The 22,316-nt window shown below is 42.3% G+C and overlaps 1 protein-coding gene across 2 annotated transcripts in view; it reads left to right on the plus strand.

Annotated features, from left to right (window-relative positions):
* Positions 1 to 22,316, plus strand: part of LOC122548945 (unconventional myosin-Id-like) — a 143,702-nt gene that overhangs the window by 115,508 nt on the left and 5,878 nt on the right. The window contains exon 22 of one of the 2 annotated variants that reach the window (XM_043687951.2): positions 9,821 to 10,355. The exons of the other annotated variant lie outside the window; for it this stretch is intronic. Coding sequence (XP_043543886.1) covers positions 9,821 to 9,902 — 82 coding nt within the window. The 3' untranslated portion in view covers positions 9,903 to 10,355. Of the gene's footprint in view, positions 1 to 9,820; positions 10,356 to 22,316 lie in introns of those variants that run through there. 2 annotated transcript variants of the gene reach the window in all.

A 22,316-nucleotide genomic window follows, 5' to 3' on the forward strand; every position in this document is an offset into this window, starting at 1 on the left:
ACGTCGATTTTGCCTGTCCTCGGATGCTGCCTGAATTGCTGTGCTCTTCCAGCACCATTGATCCAGAATCTGGTTTCCAGCATCTGCAGTCATTGTTTTAACCCTATTTTCTACCTTCCCACAACAGGATCCCCCATCAGGGATCTCACTTTCTTTGAAAAATCTACAGAAATCCTACAGTAGTAGTGGTGAAAGAGAAAGAAAGAACACTGGTTACAGAGAGGTAAATGTAAATGAAAAATTCTGAAGACTTTGACACTGGTTGTTTTGTGTGTCTGATTATGGTTTGTTAGTTTTATTCAATGATTTCAGTCATTATTTTGTCTTCAAAGCTAGTAGCGTAGAGTCTCTCACTATTTGATTCTTCCACATTTGACAACCACAAACCTGGATCAGAATATTCTGACTCAATTAGGAACATTGAATTGATCTGATCATCGACCCTGTGTAATCCCATTATTGAACAGCTGGGGGATGTGCAGAGTAAATGGCTTCTCTGCCTCGGATTCGAACTCTGGCAGGTGACAGATGGCTTGATTTGAGGCCTAACCATATAGCTCTCCCTCCCTCCCTCTGTCCCCCACAGCTCCAAGCACAAAAGACTTGACCGGCACCATCTGTTGTAGGCAGCTGTCAGCACGCGTCTGACTGGCTTCTGAGAGGCCAGGGGAGGGGCTGGACAGGGACTGCCACCTGCTGGTAGCATTGTTGCAACAGAGCAACCTCTGCACTGTGGCACACTGTGGCTGGGAATCTACCTCAGGCTGACTGTGGTGTGGGGGAGGAAGCCCAGAATGGAATTAGGAAAGAACGAACAGGGTTTAGCTTCCACAACAGGGGAGCAACAATTCATGTGTGGTCACATTTTCATTCTGTTGCAGGCTGCACAGTGAAATTGCTTACACCAGCCAGAGTAATTGGAAAACCTATTTTAAAATAACTCAGCAGTAGAGAGAGACCGTTGATTCTCAGACTGTGTGAAATGGAGTTTGATCACAGTAAGCCTGCAGGTTTGAGACAGTAAAATTAGTCTCCAGAGAAAACATTCAATTACAATTTCCACTTCTGATAATTAGTGGAGACCGAAGGAATGTATGTGTCTCTGTAGATGTCGACAGAGGACAGGATTAGACTCGACCTTAATGTGAAGCAAAGAACTGTGGATGCTTGAAATCTAAAACACAAAAACAAAATACTGGAGAAACTCAGCAGGTCTGGCAGCATCTGCGGAGAGAAAGCAGAGTTAATGTTTCCAGTTCAGTGATGCTTCTTCATTTGCAACCTTTTTGTTTGTATGACTTAATATTTAAGTGCCATATATCACCTCCTTCTTTAGTGGGTGAAAAGAGACAATATCCTGTCATTCTGCAAGCAAATGTATTGACTATTTAAAGAATTTTGATTTAAAACCCACCGTTTGTGACCTGTTCTCAAGCACTTCCCAAGAACTTCTCACTACCTCAGGAAAGCAGCCAACATATTCAAAGACCCCTCCCACGTGGGTTATACTCTGATCTAATGGGCAGAAGATACAAACATTTGAAAACACATAACAGATTCAAGAACAGTGTCTTCCCTGCTATTGCCATACTAATGAAAGGATCTCTCAATATTAGAGTTGATCTTTCCCTGCATCTTCTCTGCAGTTGTAACACTGTGTTCTGCATTCTGTTCTACTAACCTGATGTAATTACGTAAGGTATAATTTGTCTGGGTGGCACACAAATCAATATGTTTCCATGTATCTTGGTACATATGACAATAATAAATCAAATCCAAAGCAATTAAACTCTTCTGAGTATAGGGGGATTTTACATCCAATTTGTATACAAGGTCTTACAAACAGTACATGGTGAGATTAATTCAACCCCTACTCCCTCCCCCTTTATCCTTTTTATCCACCCGCTTCACTTAAATCTTCTCCAGAAGGCAGAACTTCCTATCGTACAACAAGAATGTCTCAGTCTGGAACATGCTTTTGAGATTGAGAGAGAGTGAGATTCAAACCTATGATATTTTGACTGAGGTGAGAAAGCTTGCATAAAATCAAAGCTAAACCAAATCACTGGCTCTTTGTACATTTCACAGTTGCTCTAAATGCACAAACCCATTACAATTAATATAATGGCTGCCAAAGCTACGGATGGAGACTCATATAGTGGTTAGTGAACAGGAAGCTGGAATGTTTCAATGTGTCAATGACTCATTTCCCTTGATATTTGTTTTTGATGATGAACTACTTTCAGTTATAAAAGAAATCCTGCAGCCAAATCACGTCTCACCCAGAAGAATTTGTGTGAGGGGAGGGCCAGACCATGGGACAGACGGGGAGAGGCTGAGAGGCAAATGGTGCATTCACAGAGAACTACTTTCAGCTCAGGACATAGGGTTCGACTGGACAAAACCTTCTGATAAATGAAGACTGGGCGAGTGTACTTGTGGTGTGCTGCACTCAGACTGTCTGAGCAGTGCACATGCATGACAGGTCTCCACATAGAATAACAGAAGGAAGATTAGATTAGATTAGATTCCCTGCAGTGTGGAAACAGGCCCTCCGGCCCAACAGGTCCACACCGACCCTCCAAAGAGCAACCCACCCAGACCCATTCCTCTATGTTCACCCCTGACTAAAGATGTTCCATCACTCATGGTCAAGCTCAGACGAAGTTAAATTACCCACCCACACACGACTGCAGAACTTCACCTGTCACGTATTCCGCTAGTCCTGAAGAGTCATAGAGATGTACAGCATGGAAACAGATCCTTCAATCCAACCCATCTACGCCGACCAGATATCCCAACCCAATCTAGAGAGAAAGTTTGATTTCACCACCATCTTACTAATCGGGGGACAGCATAGGAGGCAGGGAGTAAAATTATCCAAATCCATTCCAGGACCCAAGGCTGCAATGACCCCTCATGATCACTTCAAACATGGTGTCAACTCAAGTGAAATATAGTCAGAGAGTCATAGAGATGTACAGCACAGAAACAAACCCTTTAGTCCAACTCATCCATGCTGACCAGATATCCCAACCCAATTTAGTCCCATCTGCCAGCACCCAGCCCATATCCCTCCGAACCCTTCCTATTCATATACCCATCCAAATACCTTTTAAATTATGCAAGTGTACCAGCCTCCACCACTTCCTCTGGCAGCTCATTCCATACATGCACCACCCTCTGTGAGTGAAAATGTTGCCCCGTAGGTCCCATTTATATCTTTCACCTGTCACCCTAAACTTATACCCTCTAGTTCAGGACACCCCCACACCAGGGAAAAGACTTTGTCTATTTATCCTATCTATACCTCTCATGATTTTATAAACCTCTATGAGGTCACCCCTCAGCCTCTGACGCTCCAGGGAAAACAGCCCCAGCCTATTCAGCCTCTTCATATAGCTCAAATCCTCTTATCTTGGCAACATCCTTGTAAATCTTTTCTGAACCCTTTCAAGTTTTACAACATCTTTCCGATAGGAAGGAGACCAGAATTACAGGCAATATTCCACAAGTGACCTAATCAATGTCCTGTACAGCTGCAACATGATCTCCCAACTCATATATTCAATACTCTGATTAATAAAGGAAAACATACTTCACTATCCGATCTCCCTGCAACTCCACTTTTAAGGAGCTATGAATCTGCACTCCAAGGTCTCTTTGTTCAGCAACACTCCCTCAGACCTTACCAGAAAAAGTATAAGTCCTGCTAAGATTTGCTTTTCCAAAATGCAGCACCTCGCATTCATCTAAATTAAACTCCATCTGCCACTTCTCCATAGGCCCATTGTAATCCCGTTGTAATCTGAGGTAACCTTCTTTGCTGTCCACTACACCTCCAATTTTGGTGTCAAATGCAAACTTACTTACTATACCTCCTATGCTCACATCCAAATCATTTATATAAATGATGAAAAGTAGAGGACCCAGCACCAATCCTGTGGCACTCCACTGGTCACAGGCCTCCAGTCTGAAAATCAACCCCCCAACGCCACCCTGTGTCTTCTACCTTCGAGGCAGTTCTGTATCCAAATGGATAGTTCTCCCTGTATTCCATGAAATCTAATGTTGCTAACAGTCTCCCATGGGGAACCTTGTCGAACGCCTTACTGAAGTCCAAATAGATCACTCTGCCTTATCAATCCTGTTTGTTACTTCTTCAAAAAACTCAATCAGGTTCATGAGACATGATTTCCCATGCACAAAGCCATATTGACTATCCCTAATCAGTCCTTGCTTTTTCAAATATGTCCTTCAGGATTTCCTCCAACAACTTGCCCACCACTGATGTGAGGCTCACCGGTCTATAGTTCCCTGTCTTGTCCTTCCCACCTTTCTTAAATAATGGTACCACGTTAGCCAATCTCCAGTCTTCTGGCACCTCACCTGTGACTATCGATGATACAAATATCTTAGCAAGGGCCCCAGCAATCCCTTCTCTAGCTTCCCAGAGAGTTCTAGAGTACACCTGATCAGGTCCTGGGGATTGATCCACCTTTATGCGTTTCAAGATATCCAGCACTTCCTCCTCTGTAATATGGACATTTTTCAAGATGTCACCATCCATTTCCCCACATTCTATATCTTCCATGTCCTTTTCCACAGTAAACACTGATGCAAACTACTTGTTTAGTATCTCCCCCATCTCCTGTGGCTCCACACAAAAGCTGCCTTTCTGATCTTTGAAGGGCCCTATTCTCTCCATAGTTATTCTTTTGTCCTTAATGTATTTGTAAAACCCCTTTGGATTCTCCTTAACCCTATTTGCCAAAGTTATCTCATGTCCCCTTTTTGCCCTCCTGATTTCCCTCTTAAATATACTCCTACTGCCCTTCACTCGATCTATCCTGTCTATACCTGACATATGCTTCCTTTTTTAACCAAACCCTCAATTTCTCTCATCATCCAGCATTCCCTACACCTACCAGCCTTTCCTTTCACCCTGACAGGAATATACTGTCTCTGAACTCTCGTTATCTCATTTCTGAAGGCTTCCCATTTTTCAGCCGTCTCTACACTTGTGAACATCTGCACCCAATCAGTTTTTGAAAGTTCTTGCCTAATACCGTCAAAATTAGCCGTCCTCTAATTTAGAACTTCAACTGTTCGAATTGGTCTATCCTTTTTCATCACCTTTTTAGAAGTAATAGAATTATGGTCGCTGGCCCCGAAGTGCTCCCCCACTGACACCTCAGTCACCTGCCCAGCCTTATTTCCCCAAGAGTAGGTCAAGTTTGCACCTTCTCTAGTAGGTACATTCACATACTGTCTCAGAAAATGTTCTTATACACTCTTAGCAAATTCCTCTCCATCTAAACCCTTAACACTATGGCAGTCCCAGTCTATGTTTGGAAAGTTAAAATCCCCTACCATAAACACCCTATTATTCTTACAGATAACTGAGATCTCCTTACAAATTTGTTTCTCAATTTCCCTCTTACTACTGGGGGCTCTCTAATACAATCCCAATAAGGTGATCATTCCTTCCTTATTTCTCAGTTCCACCCAAATAATTTCCCCAGATGTTTAGGGGAATATCCTTTCTCTAATGCTACCCCTTATCAAAAATGCCACTCCCCCTCCTCTCTTGCCTCCCTTTCTGTCCTTCCTGTTGCATTTTTATCCTGGAACATTAAGCTGCCAGTCCTGTCCATCCCAGAGCCACGTTTATGTAATTGCTATGATGTCCCAGTCCCATGTTCTTAACCATGCCCTGATTCATAGAGTCATAGAGATGTACAGCACAGAAACAAACCCTTCGGTCCAACTTGTCCATGCCAATCCGATATCCAAACCCAATCTAGTCCCACCTGCCAGCCCCTGACTCAAATCCCTCCAAACCCTTCCTATTCATATGCCCATCCAAATACCTTTTAAATGTTGCAATTGTACCAGCCTCCACCACTTCCTCTGGCAGTTCATTCCATACACATACCACCGTCTGCGTGAACAAGTTGGCCCTTAGGTCTCTTTAATATCTGTCCCCTCTCACCCTAAACCTATGCCCTCTAATTGTGGACTCCCCGACCCCAGGGAAAAGACTTTGTTTATTTATCCTATCCATGCCCTTCATGATTTTGTAAACCCCTATAAGGTCACCCCTCAGCCTCTGACGCTCCAGGGAAAACAGCCCTAGCCTATTCAGCCTCTCCCTATAACTCAAAATCTCCAACACTAGCAACATATTTGTAAATCTTTTCTGAACCCGTTAACATTTCACAACATCCTTCCAATAGGAAGGAGACCAGAATTGCATGCAATATTCCCACAGTGGCCTAACCAATGTCCTGTACAGCTGCAACATGACCTCCCAACTCCTGTACTCAATACTCTGACCAATAAACGAAAGCATACAAATGTCTTCTTCACTATCCTATCTACCTGCGACTCACTTTTATGGAGCTATGAACCTGCACTCCAAGGTCTCTTTGTTCAGCAACACTCCTTAGGACCTTATCATTAAGTGTATATGTCCTACTAAGATTTGCTTTCCCAAAATGCAGCACCTTGCATTTATCTGAATTAAACTCCATCTGCCACTTCTCAGCCCATTGGCCCATCTGCTCAAGATCCTGTTGTAATCTGAGGTAATCCTGTTCACTGTTCACTATACCTCCAATTTTGGTGTCATCTGCAAACTTACTAACTATACCTCTTATACTCACATTCAAATCATTTATATAAATGATGAAAAGTAGTGGACCGAGCACCGATCCTTGTGGCACTCCACTGGTCACAGGCCTCCAGTCTGAAAAACAACCCTCCACCACCACCCTCTGTCTTCTACCTTTGAGCCAGTTCTGTATCCAAATGGCTAGTTCTCCCTGTATTCCATGAGATCTAACCTTGCTAACCAGTCTCCCATGGTCTGCCTTCCCTGTTAGGCCTCTTGCATTGAAATAAATTTGGTTTAATTTATCAGTCCTACCTTGTTCTCTGCTTTATCCCTGCCTGCCCTGGCTGTTTGACTCGCTTCTTTTCTCATCTGTACCAGTCTCAGATTGATCTTTCCTCACTCTCTCCCTGGGTCCCGCCCCACCTTACTAGTTTAAATCCCCCTGAGCAGCTCTACCACTTCCTCCCTTTCTGTCCTTCCTGTCGCATTTTTATCCTGGAACATTAAGCTGCAAGTCCTGTCCATCCCAGAGCCATCTCTCTGCCAGTATATTAGTCCCCTTCCAATTCAGGTGCAATTCATCCTTCTTGTGCAGGTCACTTCTACCCCAGAAGAGATTCAAATGATCCAAAAATGTGAATCCTTTCCCCATACACCAGCTCCTCAGCCATGCATTCATCTGCTCTATCCTCCTATTCCTACACTCACTAGCTCTTGGCACTGGGAGTCATCCAGATATTATTACCCTTGAGGACCTCCTTTTAAAATTCCTGCCTAACTTTCTATATTCTCCCTTCAGAATCTTATCCTTTTCCCTTCCTATGTCATTGGTACCTATGTGTACAATGACCTCCTGCTAGTCCCTCTCTCTTTCGAGAACATTCTGCACCCTCTGTGAGACACCCTTTATCCTGGCACCAGGGAAGCAACACACCATTCTGATTTTTTGTTGCCGGCTGCAGAAACGTCTGTTTGTGTCTCGGACTAGAGAGTCCCCTAACACATTTGATCGCTTGGAACTCAACATACCCATTATTACATTAGAGCCAGTCTCAATACTAGAAACATGGCTGTTTGTGCTACATTTCCCTGAGAGTCCATCACTCCCTACATTTTTCAAACAGCATACTTGTTTGAAATGGGGATAGCTACAGAAGACTCCGGTACTACCCACCAATCTCTCCTACCTTTCATGGAGTTAACCCATCTACCTGACTGTTTCTGCGACTTTTCTCCCTTCCTATAGCTGCCATCCATCACACCCCCTACCTCTTGTAAATTCCTTATTGTCTCTAACTGTTGCTCCAACCGCTTCATTCGATCTGACAGGATTCGCATTCAATGACATTTATTTCAGATATAATCCTCAGTAACCCTTAAACTCTCCCAAAATGCCCACATCTGACAGGAAGAGCATATCACTCTACTAATGGTCATTTTGCTCCTTCCAATCTACAGACCCAGAAAAAAGCAACATCTTTTATTCCTCTACAATACAGTGCTCCAGGCTAACTTAATTCTTATGTCTTACATTTTAAAAAATTTTCTTACATTATAAAAATGTTATCAAGAGACAGATCCCAATAAAAACATATAAACAAGAAAGAACCCACTGTACTCACTACTGTAGATTTACAGCAAAACTATACTTAAAACTATTTACTTATCTGTCTCTGAGCTGTGACATCTCCCAAACAGGTTCCTCCAAGATCAGTTGTGAATTTTGCTGTTTGTTAAATTTTCCTAGACACACTCCAATGTCCAACGATACATGAATTCAAACAGCAAAGGCTGTAACTGCTCAGATTCATTGCTGGGTCAGTTAGCAGTGTGGGTTTCTTTCTCTCGCTCCCGTACAGACCAGCTGCCTTTATCTGTCTTTCTCCTTTTTAAAATTGCTGTTGTTTTGACTTTATTTTCTCAAAGCAATTTCAAAACAATTGCAACAGCATATAAAACAGTAATTGCTGTTCCTGGAATTCTAGGAAATCACCTCCAACATCTAAAATGCTTCAAAAAAAGGAGCAGCCTGTTACAGCTAGAAATTTTTCCTGTCCTTCATTGTGGAAGCTCCACTGAGAGAGCTAATTTCACAACTACAATGTAGTATCTCACTTCTCTGGGACGGGGGACACAGGGTGGACTGTTTGGGACATTGAATCTTTCTGGCCATGGCTGGGGTCATGTCTAGGTTTGCACACCCAGGTGCTAGAGCAGCCTTCCGAGCCAATCTGCTAGGGGCTGACCGATTCACCTGGTGTGGGGGGTGGTCTGTGCTGGTGTAGGGAGAGAGTGGTCTGTGCTGGTGTAGGGAGAGGGTGGTCTGTGCTGGTGTGAGCGAGTGGTTCAATGCTGGTGTAGGGAGAGAGTGGTCAATGCTGGTGTAGGGAGAGGGTGGTCTGTGCTGATGTAGGGAGAGAGTGGTCTGTGCTGGTGGAGGGGGTGGTCAGGCTTGGTGTGAGGGAGTGGTGAGGGCTGGTGGGAGGGAGTGGTGAGGGCTGGTGTAAGGGAGTGGTCTGTGCAAGTGTCGGGAGGGGGTGGTCTGTACTGGTGTGAGGGAGTGGTCAATGCTGGTGTAGGGAGTGGTCTGTGCTGGTGTAGGGAGGGGGTAGTCTGGGCTGGTGTGAGGGAGTGGTCAATGCTGGCGTAGGGAGTGGTCTGTGCTGGCGTGAGTGAGTGGTCGGTGCTGGTGTAGGGAGGGGGTGGTCTGGGCTGGTGTGAGGGAGTGGTCAATGCTGGTTTAGGGAGTGGTCTGTGCTGGCGTGAGTGAGTGGTCTGTGCTGGTGTAGGGAGGGGGTGGTCTGGGCTGGTGTGAGGGAATGGTCAGTGGTTTGGATGCATTTACAACAGCTCAAGTTTCAGGGCCTTGCTGTGATTAAAAAGTCTCAAAGGAGCTTGGATCAAAATGGCTACAAGTGAAGGCTGAGGAAATCTGCAGCGATCTCTGCAAACTATGGGAGCATTCTTCAGGAGCAGTTCTTGTAATGAAAAGCCTTGGCTGCAGAATGCCATGAGGTTTGCTTATTGTACCATCAAACACTCAGGTTGCAAATTATTTTCATTAAACTCCAATCTCTCATTGTGTAGCCATCTCTCTGAAGAGTTAAATATCTCACACAGTACAGGGACAATGTAACACTGTCAAAAATGCACTGTCCCTTGAGAATTGGTATCAATTGCCTATTTACTGATTGTATTTAGATTCGTGCCGCTGCTCGACAAGGCTGCACAGGAAATTACCCCAGCGAAAGCAGGAAGAGATGAAAATGTGCCTTCAAATTAACAGAACACATTTTTATTTGACAACGTTCATTCCCCTGTCACCAAACTCAACTCTGAAGGCTGTAAAATTTCCCTGAGCTGTTACTATTGATCCAAAGACCATTTTATCTGTTTGATTTCATCACATCAGCAGGTCTGGAGCAATCATTATGAGGTCCCCATGCTGCTGCCTTTGAGAGATTCTTTGTAATTTAGCATCTGGAATGTAAGACTCTGAATCACAAGGGTTAACTGAGCCTGTTGATAGGAAATGTCTATTTTTGTTGCAGTTCCTAGGTCTCCTGAATCAGATATGAATTGTCATGTCAGACTTGCTAGGCAGATATCAAATGTGTGAGACAACATTCCAGACAAGCCTAAAGGTAGAAGCTTACTGTAACAATCAGAAATAAAATCGGAATGAAAGCTTTGCTCCCTCAAAGGGTGCAAGCAGAAATAACTGCAGCAAAGTTCTCAATCTCATTGCTAGGACAAGGAGGGAGGGAACTTGAAATAATTCTTCCCAAAAAGAAAAAGAAGACAGGTTTCTCTCAGAATACAGAAAGACCAGTGCAACTAAAATAATGTTGCAATATTGCTTGAAGGACATTTCGGAGCATTACATGAAAAGATTTACCTTTGAAAATACTGTGATAATTGCTGGAGGGGACTATATGGTAGTCATTCTGTGCCAATGTGACTCCACAGGTAGATACACGTGGGCAGGAAGTTTACCCCAATTTGGAAGCAGTAACAGAGATAAGCTGATGCACAATAAGATGCTGCAAGTCTGTGTGTGTGTGTGTGTGTGTGTTGTGTGTGTGTGAGCTTGTTAGCTTATCATGCACTGCACCCTCCTTCCCCATTAATGTACCCCCCACCATTTCCTCTCCCACCCCAAACAAAGCTATTTTCCCAGATCAAGGGTTCAATGGCTTCCTGCCTCCAAGTGGCAGTAACTCCTCTTGTCCAGACAATTTTTAAGAATAATTATGGCCAATTGCAAGAGACTAGATGAGTGGGGAGGAGGGAGTGGGGTGGGTGATGTGGTCGCGGGGGAGAGGGATGGGAGCAAAGTTGGTGAATGGCTGTAAGAGAAAAGGAAGCACCCCAATATCTCTCCATAATAATTGCCTGGCAATTGTGACCATTTTCATAAGTTCAAAATTTCTACACTTGCTAAGGGGGCATGTGAGGATGGAAGCAACCTCTCTCTTTTATCTCAGTGGTAGGCTTCAGGTCTGTCTTGCTGGAGGGTCTGCTCTTGACTGTCTGGCTCTTGTCCATTCTGCTCGATTGATTGGTTAACACAGCTCTGATCAATCATTGGCTTACCCAGCCAAAACCCATAACTGGTAACTGCTCCTGACAGTCCTGTGTCGGCACCCCTAAGTAACCCTGAAAAGTCACTTTATTAAAATGCAGATGCCCTGAGATTCCACAAGATGGGTTCGATACTCAATATTTTAAAAATGAATCAATTTATACAAGAAACTGGAAATATGAAATAGATAAAGCAGAAATAACCATGAAACTCTTTGTATAAACTAATCTTATATAAGGAAGAAACAAGATTAGACAAGCCAGAATGTGTTTATGAATGGCTTGTCATGCTTAACAAAACTACTGGAGATATTTAAGTATACTGTATTGAATATTCAGAGGGGTTTTGATAAGGTTTTTCATAAGAGGTTAGTAGGAAAATTAAAACTACATGGGATAAGCAGTATATTAATATGGATTGAAAATTGGTTGACAGACAGGAAACACAGAATGGGAATAAATGGGTCGCTTTCTGAGTGACAGGCAGTGACTAGTGGGGTTCCACAAAGATCAAAGCCTGAGCCCAGCAATTCATGATATATGTAAATGGTCCAGATGAGAGAACGAAGTGCAATATTTCTAAGTTTGCTGACAACACAAAACTAGTTAGAATTGAGTTGTGAGAAGAATGCAAAGAGGTTGCTGTAGCAAGGAGAGGGTTCAGAAAAAATATTACCGGGATGTTGCCAGGAATGAAGGGTTTGAGTTATAAAGCTAGGCTGAATTTTTCACTGGACCATAGGAGTTTGAGGGGTGACCATATAGGGGTTTATAAAATCGTGAGGGGCATAGATAAGGGAATAGCAAGGGACTTTTCCCTCGGGTGGAGGAGTTCAAAACAAGGGGGTATGATTTTAAGGTGAGAGGAGAAAGTTCTAAAAAAGGACAACTTTTTTACACAGAGTGGTTTGTGTGTGGAATGAACTGCCAAAGGAAGTGATGGATGCAGGTACAGTTACAACATTTAAAAGACATTTGGATAAGTACATGGATAGGAAAGGTAGGAGGGATATGAGCAAAATGCAGGCAAGTGGGACAAATTTAGTTTGGGAACATGTTCACGTGGATTAGTTGGACGAAAGGGTCTGTTTTCATGTTGTATGACAAGTTGAATGAGTGCGTAAACAAATAGTAGACGCAGTACACTATTGCAAAATGTGAAGTTATACACTTCGAAATGAAAATCAGAAAGGAAGAATATTATTTAAATGGTCGCATATTGATAAGTATGGATGGGAAGGGAATCTGCTGTCCTTGCACACCAGTCAAAGAAAATAGACAATTATGTGCAATAGGCAAGTCGGACAGTAAATGATAATTTGGCCTTCATTAGGAGACAATTTAGGTTCAGAAATAGATGACTTACTGCAGTTATACATGACCTTGATGAGATTGTGTGCAGTTTTCATCTCCCTCCACAAGAAAGGATATAGTTGCCACAGAGAGTGTGTGGCAGTTCACTAGGCTGATACCGGAGATAGCAGGACTGCCCTATGAAGAGAAATTTGTTTGACCTGGCTTCTATGCACTTATTTTTGAAGGTTGACGGTGGATCTGATTGAAACATAAAAAATTGTAACAGGGCTGAACAGACTCAGTGCTGGGAGGATAATTTCCCTGGTGGGGAATCTAGAGCTAGGGCATACAGCGATAAGATACACGATAGAGATGAGGAAATACTTCTTCACTGAAAGAGTAGTGAATCTATGGAATTCGCTACCACAGAAAGCTGGGGAGGCCAAGTCACTCAATAAGATCATGGATAATCATCTATTTCCATGACATTTTTCTACTTTCTCCCCATACCCCCTTGAAAACTGAAAGAAATCACTTTTTTTAAATATTAAAAAAAGTAACTTTTTTCGCTTTTCGAGGGGTAAGGGGAGAAAGTAGGAATATCTCATTGAAATAGAGGATTATCCATGATCTTATATTTCATTATTTATATAAATGATTTGAATGTGAGCTAAAGAGGTATAATTAATAAGTTTGCAGATTACACCAAAATTGGAGGTGTGGTGAACAGCGAAGAAGGTTACCTCAGATTACAACGGAATTTTGATCAGATGAGCCAATGGACCGAGAAGTGGCAGATGGAGTTTAATTCAGATAAATGAGAGGTGCTGCATTTTGGGAAAGCAAACCTTAGCAGGACTTATACACTTAATGATAATGTCCTAGGGAGTGTTGCTGAACAAAGAGACCTTGGAGTGCAGGTTCATAGCTCCTTGAAAGTAGAGTCACAGGTAGATAGGATAGTGAAGTAGATGTTTGGTATGCTTCCCTTTATTGATCAGAGTATTGAGTACAGGAGTTGGGAGGTCATGTTGCTGCTGTACGGAACATTGGTTAGTCCACGTTTGGAATATTGTGTGCAATTCAGGTCTCTTTCCTATCGGAAGGATGTTATGAAACTTGAAAGGGTTCAGAAAAAATTTGCAAGGATGTTGCCAAGGTTGGAGGATTTGAGCTATAGGGAGAGGTTGAACCGGCTGGGGCTGTTTTCCCTGGAGCGTCAGAGCTTAGGGGTGACCATATAGAGGTTTTTAAAATCATGAGGGGCATGGATAGGGTAAATAGACAAGGTCTTTTCCCTAGGGTGGAGGAGTCCAGAACTAGAGGGCATAGGTTTAGAGTGATGGGGGAATATATAAGAGAGACCTAAGGGGCAACATTTTCACACGGAGGGTGGTGCGTATATGGAATGAGCTGCCAGAGGAAGTGGTGGAGGCTAGTACAAATTGCAACATTTAAAAGGCATCTGGGTGGGTATATGAATAGGAAAGGTTTGGAGGGATATGGGCCAAGTATTGGCAGCTGGGACTAGATTGGGTTGGAATATCTGGTCAGCATGGACAAGTTGGACCGAAGGGTCTGTTTCCATGATGTACATCTCTATGACTCTATGACTCAATGGTGGAGCAGATTCAAAGGTTCAAATTGTGTACTCCTGTTAATTTTTATGTAAATCTCACCCAATCCAGCATATATGTAGCTCCAGACCCTTATCTAAGTGGTAGACTCTTATCTACCCACTGACAAAGCTAGGCAAGTCATTCAGTGCATGGAATCATTATGAAGATTAACAAAAGCAAAATGGGATGGACTACTTGGCTGTGATTCGCTACCTGATGTAACTATTGGCACACTCTCTCCACAGGCAAGGAACAGTTTGAGGAGAAGGCTCACACTTTTCCAAGGCTGTTATGGGTGAGGTGAAATGTAAGCCTGACCTGTGATGCCTAATTCCCGAAGTATTTTTAGAATTCCCTTGAAGCTCCAGTGCCTCAGAGCTAAATTAGATAATTTCTGCCATTAATGACGTTTCAGGAGACTTTATCTGCCTGGATTATGGAACAATTAATTTTGCCAGTATACCCATTATTGATCACTGATTGTAGGCTCCATCAGGCATGCTCCAGACAAGGCTTCAGCCTAGAATATTGTTAACCTCTTCATTTTGCCTCAGCTAAATAATATAAATGCTGGTTAGTCAGGAGCAATGAACTATTATTTGTTTAGATGCAAAACCTTGACTTAGACGGCTGGTCTTCTCTGGTTTTTTTGTACGCTTGTTCATTTGTAACACTCTCTGTAGTTAAGGTGCCTTCTGATGTTAGTGTCTCAGAGCGTGTCTGAGACCCATGTCCCAACAGAGGTCAACACCTTCAGAAAAGTAACCAAGAAGCAGCAATAACAACTGGAAGAGGAGGAATATAATTTACTATGGTGAAAGTGAGTACTGCAAATGCTGGCGATCAGAGTGAAGATTGGAGTGGTGCTGGAAAAGCACATAGGTCAGGCAGCATCCGAGGAGCAGGAAAGTTGATGTTTCAGGCAAATGCCCTTCAGGAATGAAAGTCCTTCATCATTCCTGATGAAGGGCCTTTGCTCGAAATGTCCATTTTCCTGCTCCTCAGATGCTGCCTGACCTGATATAATTTTCTACATCCATCAATCCTAGGCCTGAAGAGAATTTCACCCCTTCTGGGTCTCTCACAGATGGCTGCAAATTTTTATTTAACATTAGCAGTCTGTTGAGGAAGAGGTTGGCTCCTTTCTCTGCATGTAGGCAACAGTTGCCAGTCAACAGAGGTAAGCTCCTTTAAAAAGCTGGTGTAATGGACTTGGTTCAAGAGAGACATGTAGAGAGAGTTTGAAGAGATGCTTCTTTCTGTCAGAAAAAGCTTGTGTGTAGGAAAGGTAGCATCACTGGTTCTAGCCTTCATCTCCTCCAGTTCCTCATTCTAAAGCTCTGGAGACCTCCACTCCCTCTTCCTAAACATTGCAAACACTATAGTTATACTCTCTCTGTCATATTTCAGTATGCAGGCTGAGTAATGGATTTTTAAAATAAACGAGTACGACAGGCACAAATAGTCCAGTGAGTACAAAAAGCTTGCCTTATTTTCATGATGTTTGGAGTATCATTCCTAAAATCTTCCCAAAGCAATGCAATCTCCTGTCAAAAGTGTGAGATATTTAAACCAAGCTGAGTGAAAATAAATTCTGAAAAAAAAAATTCTCCAAACCTCGCAAGTACGTGAAAGCAGTTCAGAAAAATCACATTGATCACTATGGAGTCAGCAATGGGTTGGATGGTGTGGAGAGGTTTACTCCAAAACCAAGTGATGGCTTCAATCACTAGCAATGAATAACAGCCACATTCATGTCAAGCCTTTAGAGGTCCCTCCCAAGCAGGAAAGAAAGTAAACAATAGTTGTTCTCACCTCTGTACCCCTCAGCTTCCACTGTTCTCAACATCACCTCCTGTGGTTTGGGATACACACATTCAGGGTGAATAGGAGGTAGCTTTGGTCATAAAGCTGGAAATTGTAGAAGTGATGTAAAATCAGAAGAATTACGAATGTAAACAAGAAGAGATTGGACAAGGTCAGGGAGGGGGAAGAAGTAAAGTGGCAATATAGGAAGAAATAGGTTCAGTGAGGCAGGAACAGGCTGAAACAATGGATCTGCCAGGGCAGTCCTATTGTAGGGTTTTGAAAGGAGGTAGAAGCAGTCAGAGCGGGGTTGAGAGACTGAGGTGGGAACTGTGGAGGTAAAAGCTTCAGATGGGTTGACGTCAGTGACAGTCCTGGAAATAACAGCTTAGCTTTCAGTAGTTGATTCATAAATAGGGGAAATAAAAGGAGGATTGGTGCTATGCTGAGCATCAACTCTCTTCTATCTCTTTTTTTCTTCTATCTCTTTTTTTCAAGATGGCAGTGGAGTAGGAGGGCACAGCAACCCAGCATGGCTGCCTCACCCTGGCTGTGTCTTCAGAGTATTCCATCACTCCTTAATTGGCTTTTCCCCATCCCAGGATCCATTGTCTTCATTATACTTTTTAAATTATTATTTATGACTTCTCTCATTGATGTAGGTGCCGTGGTGGGGCAACTTATGAAACTTTTCACTGTACTGTACTTTTCATGTAAAAGTACACCTGACAATAAATTTCTATTCTATTCTATTCTCTCCTTGGATCATGACCCTCCCCACCATTGAACACCAAGCTGTTATTTCTAAGGCTGTCTCTGACATCATCTCCTCTAGTTTTAAACAAAGGAGGCCCAATGTTTCAGGCCAGCACAGATCAGTACACAGAACGGGTCAAAGTCATATGTCCAAAGCAATGTTTTTTAAAAACTGGGCTTTTGTTTTACTCCACTCACTTTATCCACTTGGCCAACATTCGTTATTTAGCCAGCACATGCAAAACAAAACAATTTGCTGTTGTGGCATCTCAAAATACATAAACTGCCACCTGTACAGCAACAGTTTATTTTTTAATTGGTTCTTGGGATGGAAGCAAGAATCTCAATGCTCCTTGTTTCTTTTTTAACCTATTTTCCTAATCAACCTGTTGATGTTGTTACTTGACTTGAACCCGGACTTCCTTGTCCAGAGATGGTGACACTACCACTACACCACAAGAGGAACCCCCCACCCCCCAATGCTATTGTTGCCCCAAATACTTAAGGTTTCAATTACCTGGTATAACGTTGCAGTCAAACTGTCCAGGCCAGGAACAATGTTAAATTGTAACCTCTTCTGAAGAGCATTTGTGATCAAGCTGTCTTTTTTTAAAGCAATCCAGCAATTTTCATATAATTATCTGCCTTTTATCTGGAAATGAGCAAGTTGTTTTCAATGCTATGAATTGCCATGGTGGAGACTGAACTGACATCTTGCTTGATTGCTTACTCAATAACACATTACTATATCCAGACTGGTGATTAATCAGCTGGGATAACTTGAAAATGTGATCAAGAGCTTTTTTTTAAATCTGCAATTTGTTCATTCCTTTATTGTCAAATTCAGTGTGCCATATTGAAGGCTTCCAGTGGGAACATGATCCTTCTCTTGTCAATAAGCTATTTAATTAAACCAATAATTCATTTAATACCCAGAGAAATGCTGGTGTGGAAGGGAATCTCATGGGGATCCAAAATCCCTTTTTCTTGATGTTGTTTATTTAAATATCCAGGATGCAAAGCAATCCCCTTAATTAAAGATGTCATGTTTTCCTCGGTACTTATCAAGGTGCTTGATCTTAGAAATGGATGCACGGTGGTTTAGTGGTTAGCAAAGCTACCTCACAGCACCAGGGACCCAGGTTTGATTCCCGCCTCAGGCGACTGTCTGTCTGAAGTTTGCACATTCTCCCTGTGTCTGTGCGGGTTTCCTCTGGGTGCTCTGGTTTCCTCCCACAGTCCAAAGATGTGTAGGTCAGGTGATTGGCCATGCTAAATTGCCCATAGTGTTAGGTGCATTAGTCAGAGGGAAATGGGTCTGGGTGGGTTACTCTTCGAAGGGTCAGTGTAGACTTGTTGGGCTGAAGGGTCTGTTTCCACACTGTATGTAAACTATTGAAAGCATGATACACTGACAATTACTACACTTAGACAGAATTCCAATTAAGTTTTATTGTTATGTGTACTCAAGTACAGAGATACAGGAGTACCGTGAAAAGTTTGCAATGTCACCATTCATTGTGCCATCTTAGGTACAAAGGTAGGTAAGTATAAAATCTTAGGCGAAGAATAGAAAAATAAAGAAGTAAGTCAGAAGTTTAACATTACAGTTCTTATAAAGTAATAAGTAAGATATAAAAGGTAGGTTAGAAATATAGCCTGAGTACAGAAGAAGGTAGACAGGCAGGAGGCTGGAAGAACACAGCAAGCCAGGCAGCATCAGGAGGTGGTGAAGACGGAAGCATGCTCCACACTATTTACGTCAAATGCTCCCTGGGGCAGGTACAGCACATATTAGATACTAAACAATGTTCACTCTATACTGGTTCACCCAGCGTAGGTAAAATAATACTGAAGAAGAGTCATGTTGGACTTCAAATGTAAATTTTGTTTTTCTTTTCACAGATGTTGCCAGACTTGCTGAGTTTCTCCATCATTTTCTGTGTTTTTTTTTATTTTCAATAAGCCAATACAGCCTATAAACTCTTTAATTTCTCCTGAGTGAGATTCAGCACTGATTAAAGAATCTGCTGGGTGAGCATTCAAATTAAGATGATATTAGGCTGTGAATATGGCCAGAGACATATTCCATTTGCTTTGTATTGGGAGGATTTCAGCCCAGAGTAGGGAAACAAATGATGAAGACACAAAGCACCACCCAAATCCTTCTAAGATTTCATACTTTTAAGAGCTATTTATATTAGTTGTATTTTCCTGAATGCTCCCAGCGTAAGAATCCACCCATTTGGAGCGAGTTTTGATAAGTTGAGAAGTCACAAGTCTTATTAACCGTTCACAAGATTTTCAGTTAATTTACTTTTAATCTAACAGAAAATCAGATCCAGCAAACAGGAAATATATCCTATTGTTGACAATAAGCATTTACAAATCTCTTTTGAGTTCTTAAATGATTGGGTTGACAAGGATACAGCCCATTGAAAAATGAGATGGGTAACTTAAATGTCTTTGTTAATATGTGAAAACATTATTGTCAATACTTTCTTCCAAAAATTCAACCAGCCTTTCATACAATAATTTACTTTTAAGCTGTAGGTAAGGAAATGTAATATTTCGTACTGCAAATATCCCACAAATAACAATGAGCTTGTAGTTTGTGAGGAATAGAGGGTGGTTTGATAGTATTGGTGGAAGCCAAGAGAGCTTTGGATGTTTCAATCCTGCCTTGAGATCTTTATATTTACCCAAACAGGCTGAGGCCTGGCTTAACATCTTATCCAAACAATGGCATGGCTGAAAGGCAGGGGTTTATCACCTTCCCCTCCCTCCTGCTGTATAAATGTCATAGGAAACTTCATGTCATACTCTTGATTCTCTCTACTCCAAACTCCAAAGAGTAAAGAAGATAAACATATGCAGTCTCACCACTGAGTCAGAAGGCTGTGCATTCATGGCCCATTCCAGAGAATTGAGCACAAAATATAGACCGACTTCAGTGATGGAATGCTACACAGGCTAAGATGAATTCTTTTCACATCAAACGTTTATTCAGAAGGCTCCCTTTGACGAAGAACAGCGAAGCTCTCCTTCGTATCCCAGCCAATGCTTTTCTTCCTGAATAAAAATCATGAAAACAAATTATTTGGTCATTATCTTATTGCTGACATTTGTCAGTTTTAGTCACTAATTATGGGTTCTCTATGTCAGAAGCCACAGGATACCAGGTTAAAATCTAACAGGTTTATATGAAATCACAACCTTTTGGAGCGCTGCTCCTTCATCGGATGAAGACTTCACCTGACAAAGAAGCAATGCTCCGAAAGCTTGTGATTCCAAAAAACCTGTTGGACTAATACCTGGTGTCATGTGACTTCTGACTTTGCCCACCCCAGTCCAACACCGGCAACTCCACATCATGGATTCTATAAGATAGGCATTATCTTGAAAGAAACCCTACAAGCTTCTCACTCCTCTTGAAGGCCTCAATGCTTCAAAAGTAACTTTCTAAATTTATGGGAATTTTGTGCTTGTGAAAGGTACTATATGAATACAAGTTCTTTTTCATTCTCTTTACCAAATTTAAAAGGAAGTTGTTGGGTGTTTAAATAAACTATGGAGAACTGAAGTGTGACAGCTTCAACCCATTGCCTAAGTTGAGTCAATTAATGTCATTGGAGGGAGTGTTTGTGACAAAATGATAGTGTTCTTACTTCTGAGCCAGGAGGTCTGGATTCAAGCCCACTTGTTCCAGAGCTATGTCATAATGTCTCCAGACAGGTGGTTTAGAAAAATATCTAATTAATTTCATTGGATGTAAACCTATGGGCAGCACGGTGGCACAGTGGTTAGCACTGCTGCCTCACAGCGCCAGAGACCCGGGTTCATTTTCTGCCTCAGGTGACTGACTGTGTGGAGTTTACACATTCTCCCTGTGTCTGCGTGAGTGTGCTCCGGTTTCCTCCCACAGTCCAAAGATGTGCAGGTCAGGTGAATTGGCCATGCTAAATTGCCCATAGTGTTAGGTGAAGGGGTAAATGTAGGGGTATGGGTGAGTTGCGCTTCAGCGAGTTAGTGTGGACTTGTTGGGCCGAAGGGCCTGTTACCACACTGTAAGTAATCTAATCTAAACCTTGCAAAACATTTGACCTTATCTCGATCTGTTGCTACCTGATTTTTTAAAAATATAATTCATCCATGAGATGTAGGTGTCACTGGCTGGGCCTGCATTATTGTCCATCTCCAATTGCCCAATCACATTGCTGTGTTTCTGAAGTCACATGTAGGCCAGACCAGATAAGAACAGGAGATTTTACGTTAGAGCCCAGGTGTCCTTGGAGAAGGAGCACGCGGTGTTGACCAACACCCTGGAGTTGTTCAGGGAGAGGTGGGCGCCGCAGGGAGTGGAGTGCATCATTTCTCCCTCCAATTCTATTTTGATTTAGTCCCTACCCTCCCCTTCACTGTTTTTGATCACACAGCACTGCCCTTTGATGCGAAGGGCAGTGTTTATCACTGGCCACCCGGTTGTTTTCCTTTCTTCCTGGTGGTGGAATTTGAATAAATATTTGTGCACTTTGTGTCTTTCACTGTGTCTCACACCTGCATACACACACACCATGGGTGCTGGAGATAAAATAAGCACTACCGCAATTAGGTGGTAGTGTGGGGGAAAAAAGAAAAAAAAAGAACAGGAGATTTCCTTCCCTAAAGGACATTCATGAATCAGATGAGTTTTATAAAAATAAATAATGGTTATATGGTTGCCATTAGGCTAGCATCTGCCATGGTGGGATTCAAACGCATGCCCTCAGTGTATTAGGCTTCTGGATTACTAGTCCAGGGATATTATCACATGCATCCCCCAAATTGCTCTCTCCTTTCAGTGTATATCCTAATATCAATGTCAGGGACTGGACTAAATGGGCAGGAGAAGACAATTGAGACCCATAGATCTGTTCTTCCATATGCATTGATCATCGCTAATCTCAATTCCATTTACCATCTTTTTCTGCAAATCTTTTAATAATTTGATAAACATCTATCAACCTCTGTATCAATCAATTAAAATTAAACCAGCAGCAACTGCCTTTTAGGGAGAATGAGACAGATTTCAACAACCTTCTGCGTGAATACTTCCGGCCTTCAATCCTGCATCATCTGCCTCTAATTTTAGGGTATGCTACCTGGTAGTGGATTTTCTCCACCAGAGAAAATCTATTTTCCATACTAATCAAATTATCATATCTCTTTATCATTATAAACATCTCAAGCGGATCGCTTCTGGAGTTGTTTAAACTCAAGAAAATACAAAAGCCAAAAATACTGATTGTAGAGAAATTATCAGATTTCTACCTCCCTATTCAGTGAGGCATTGCTTCTCAATTATGACCTCTGCTGTTGTCACAATCTCTGTTTTTAGGAATGGGTACTGTCAAAAGATATCTGTTCTCATGCATTTGTCACTGTGAGACTTTACCTTGTGTTCTGAGCTGATTCTCTTCAACGAGCACTAACATATTATCTGAGCATCCCCTCCCCTATCTGAAAGCTCATATCCCCATTACTCTGTTTGAATTGGGGTGAATGGGAACATAACACTAGCAAGACTCAATGCCTTCAAGAGATGAGAAGAGAAACTTAGGTAGCTTCTCTTGTGAGCCAGTACTTGTAACACAGAA

Source organism: Chiloscyllium plagiosum, unplaced genomic scaffold (assembly GCF_037043375.1).
Source record: "Chiloscyllium plagiosum isolate Xiang-an unplaced genomic scaffold, Cpla_swu_hap1 HiC_scaffold_4, whole genome shotgun sequence".
Classification (NCBI taxonomy): domain Eukaryota; kingdom Metazoa; phylum Chordata; class Chondrichthyes; order Orectolobiformes; family Hemiscylliidae; genus Chiloscyllium; species Chiloscyllium plagiosum.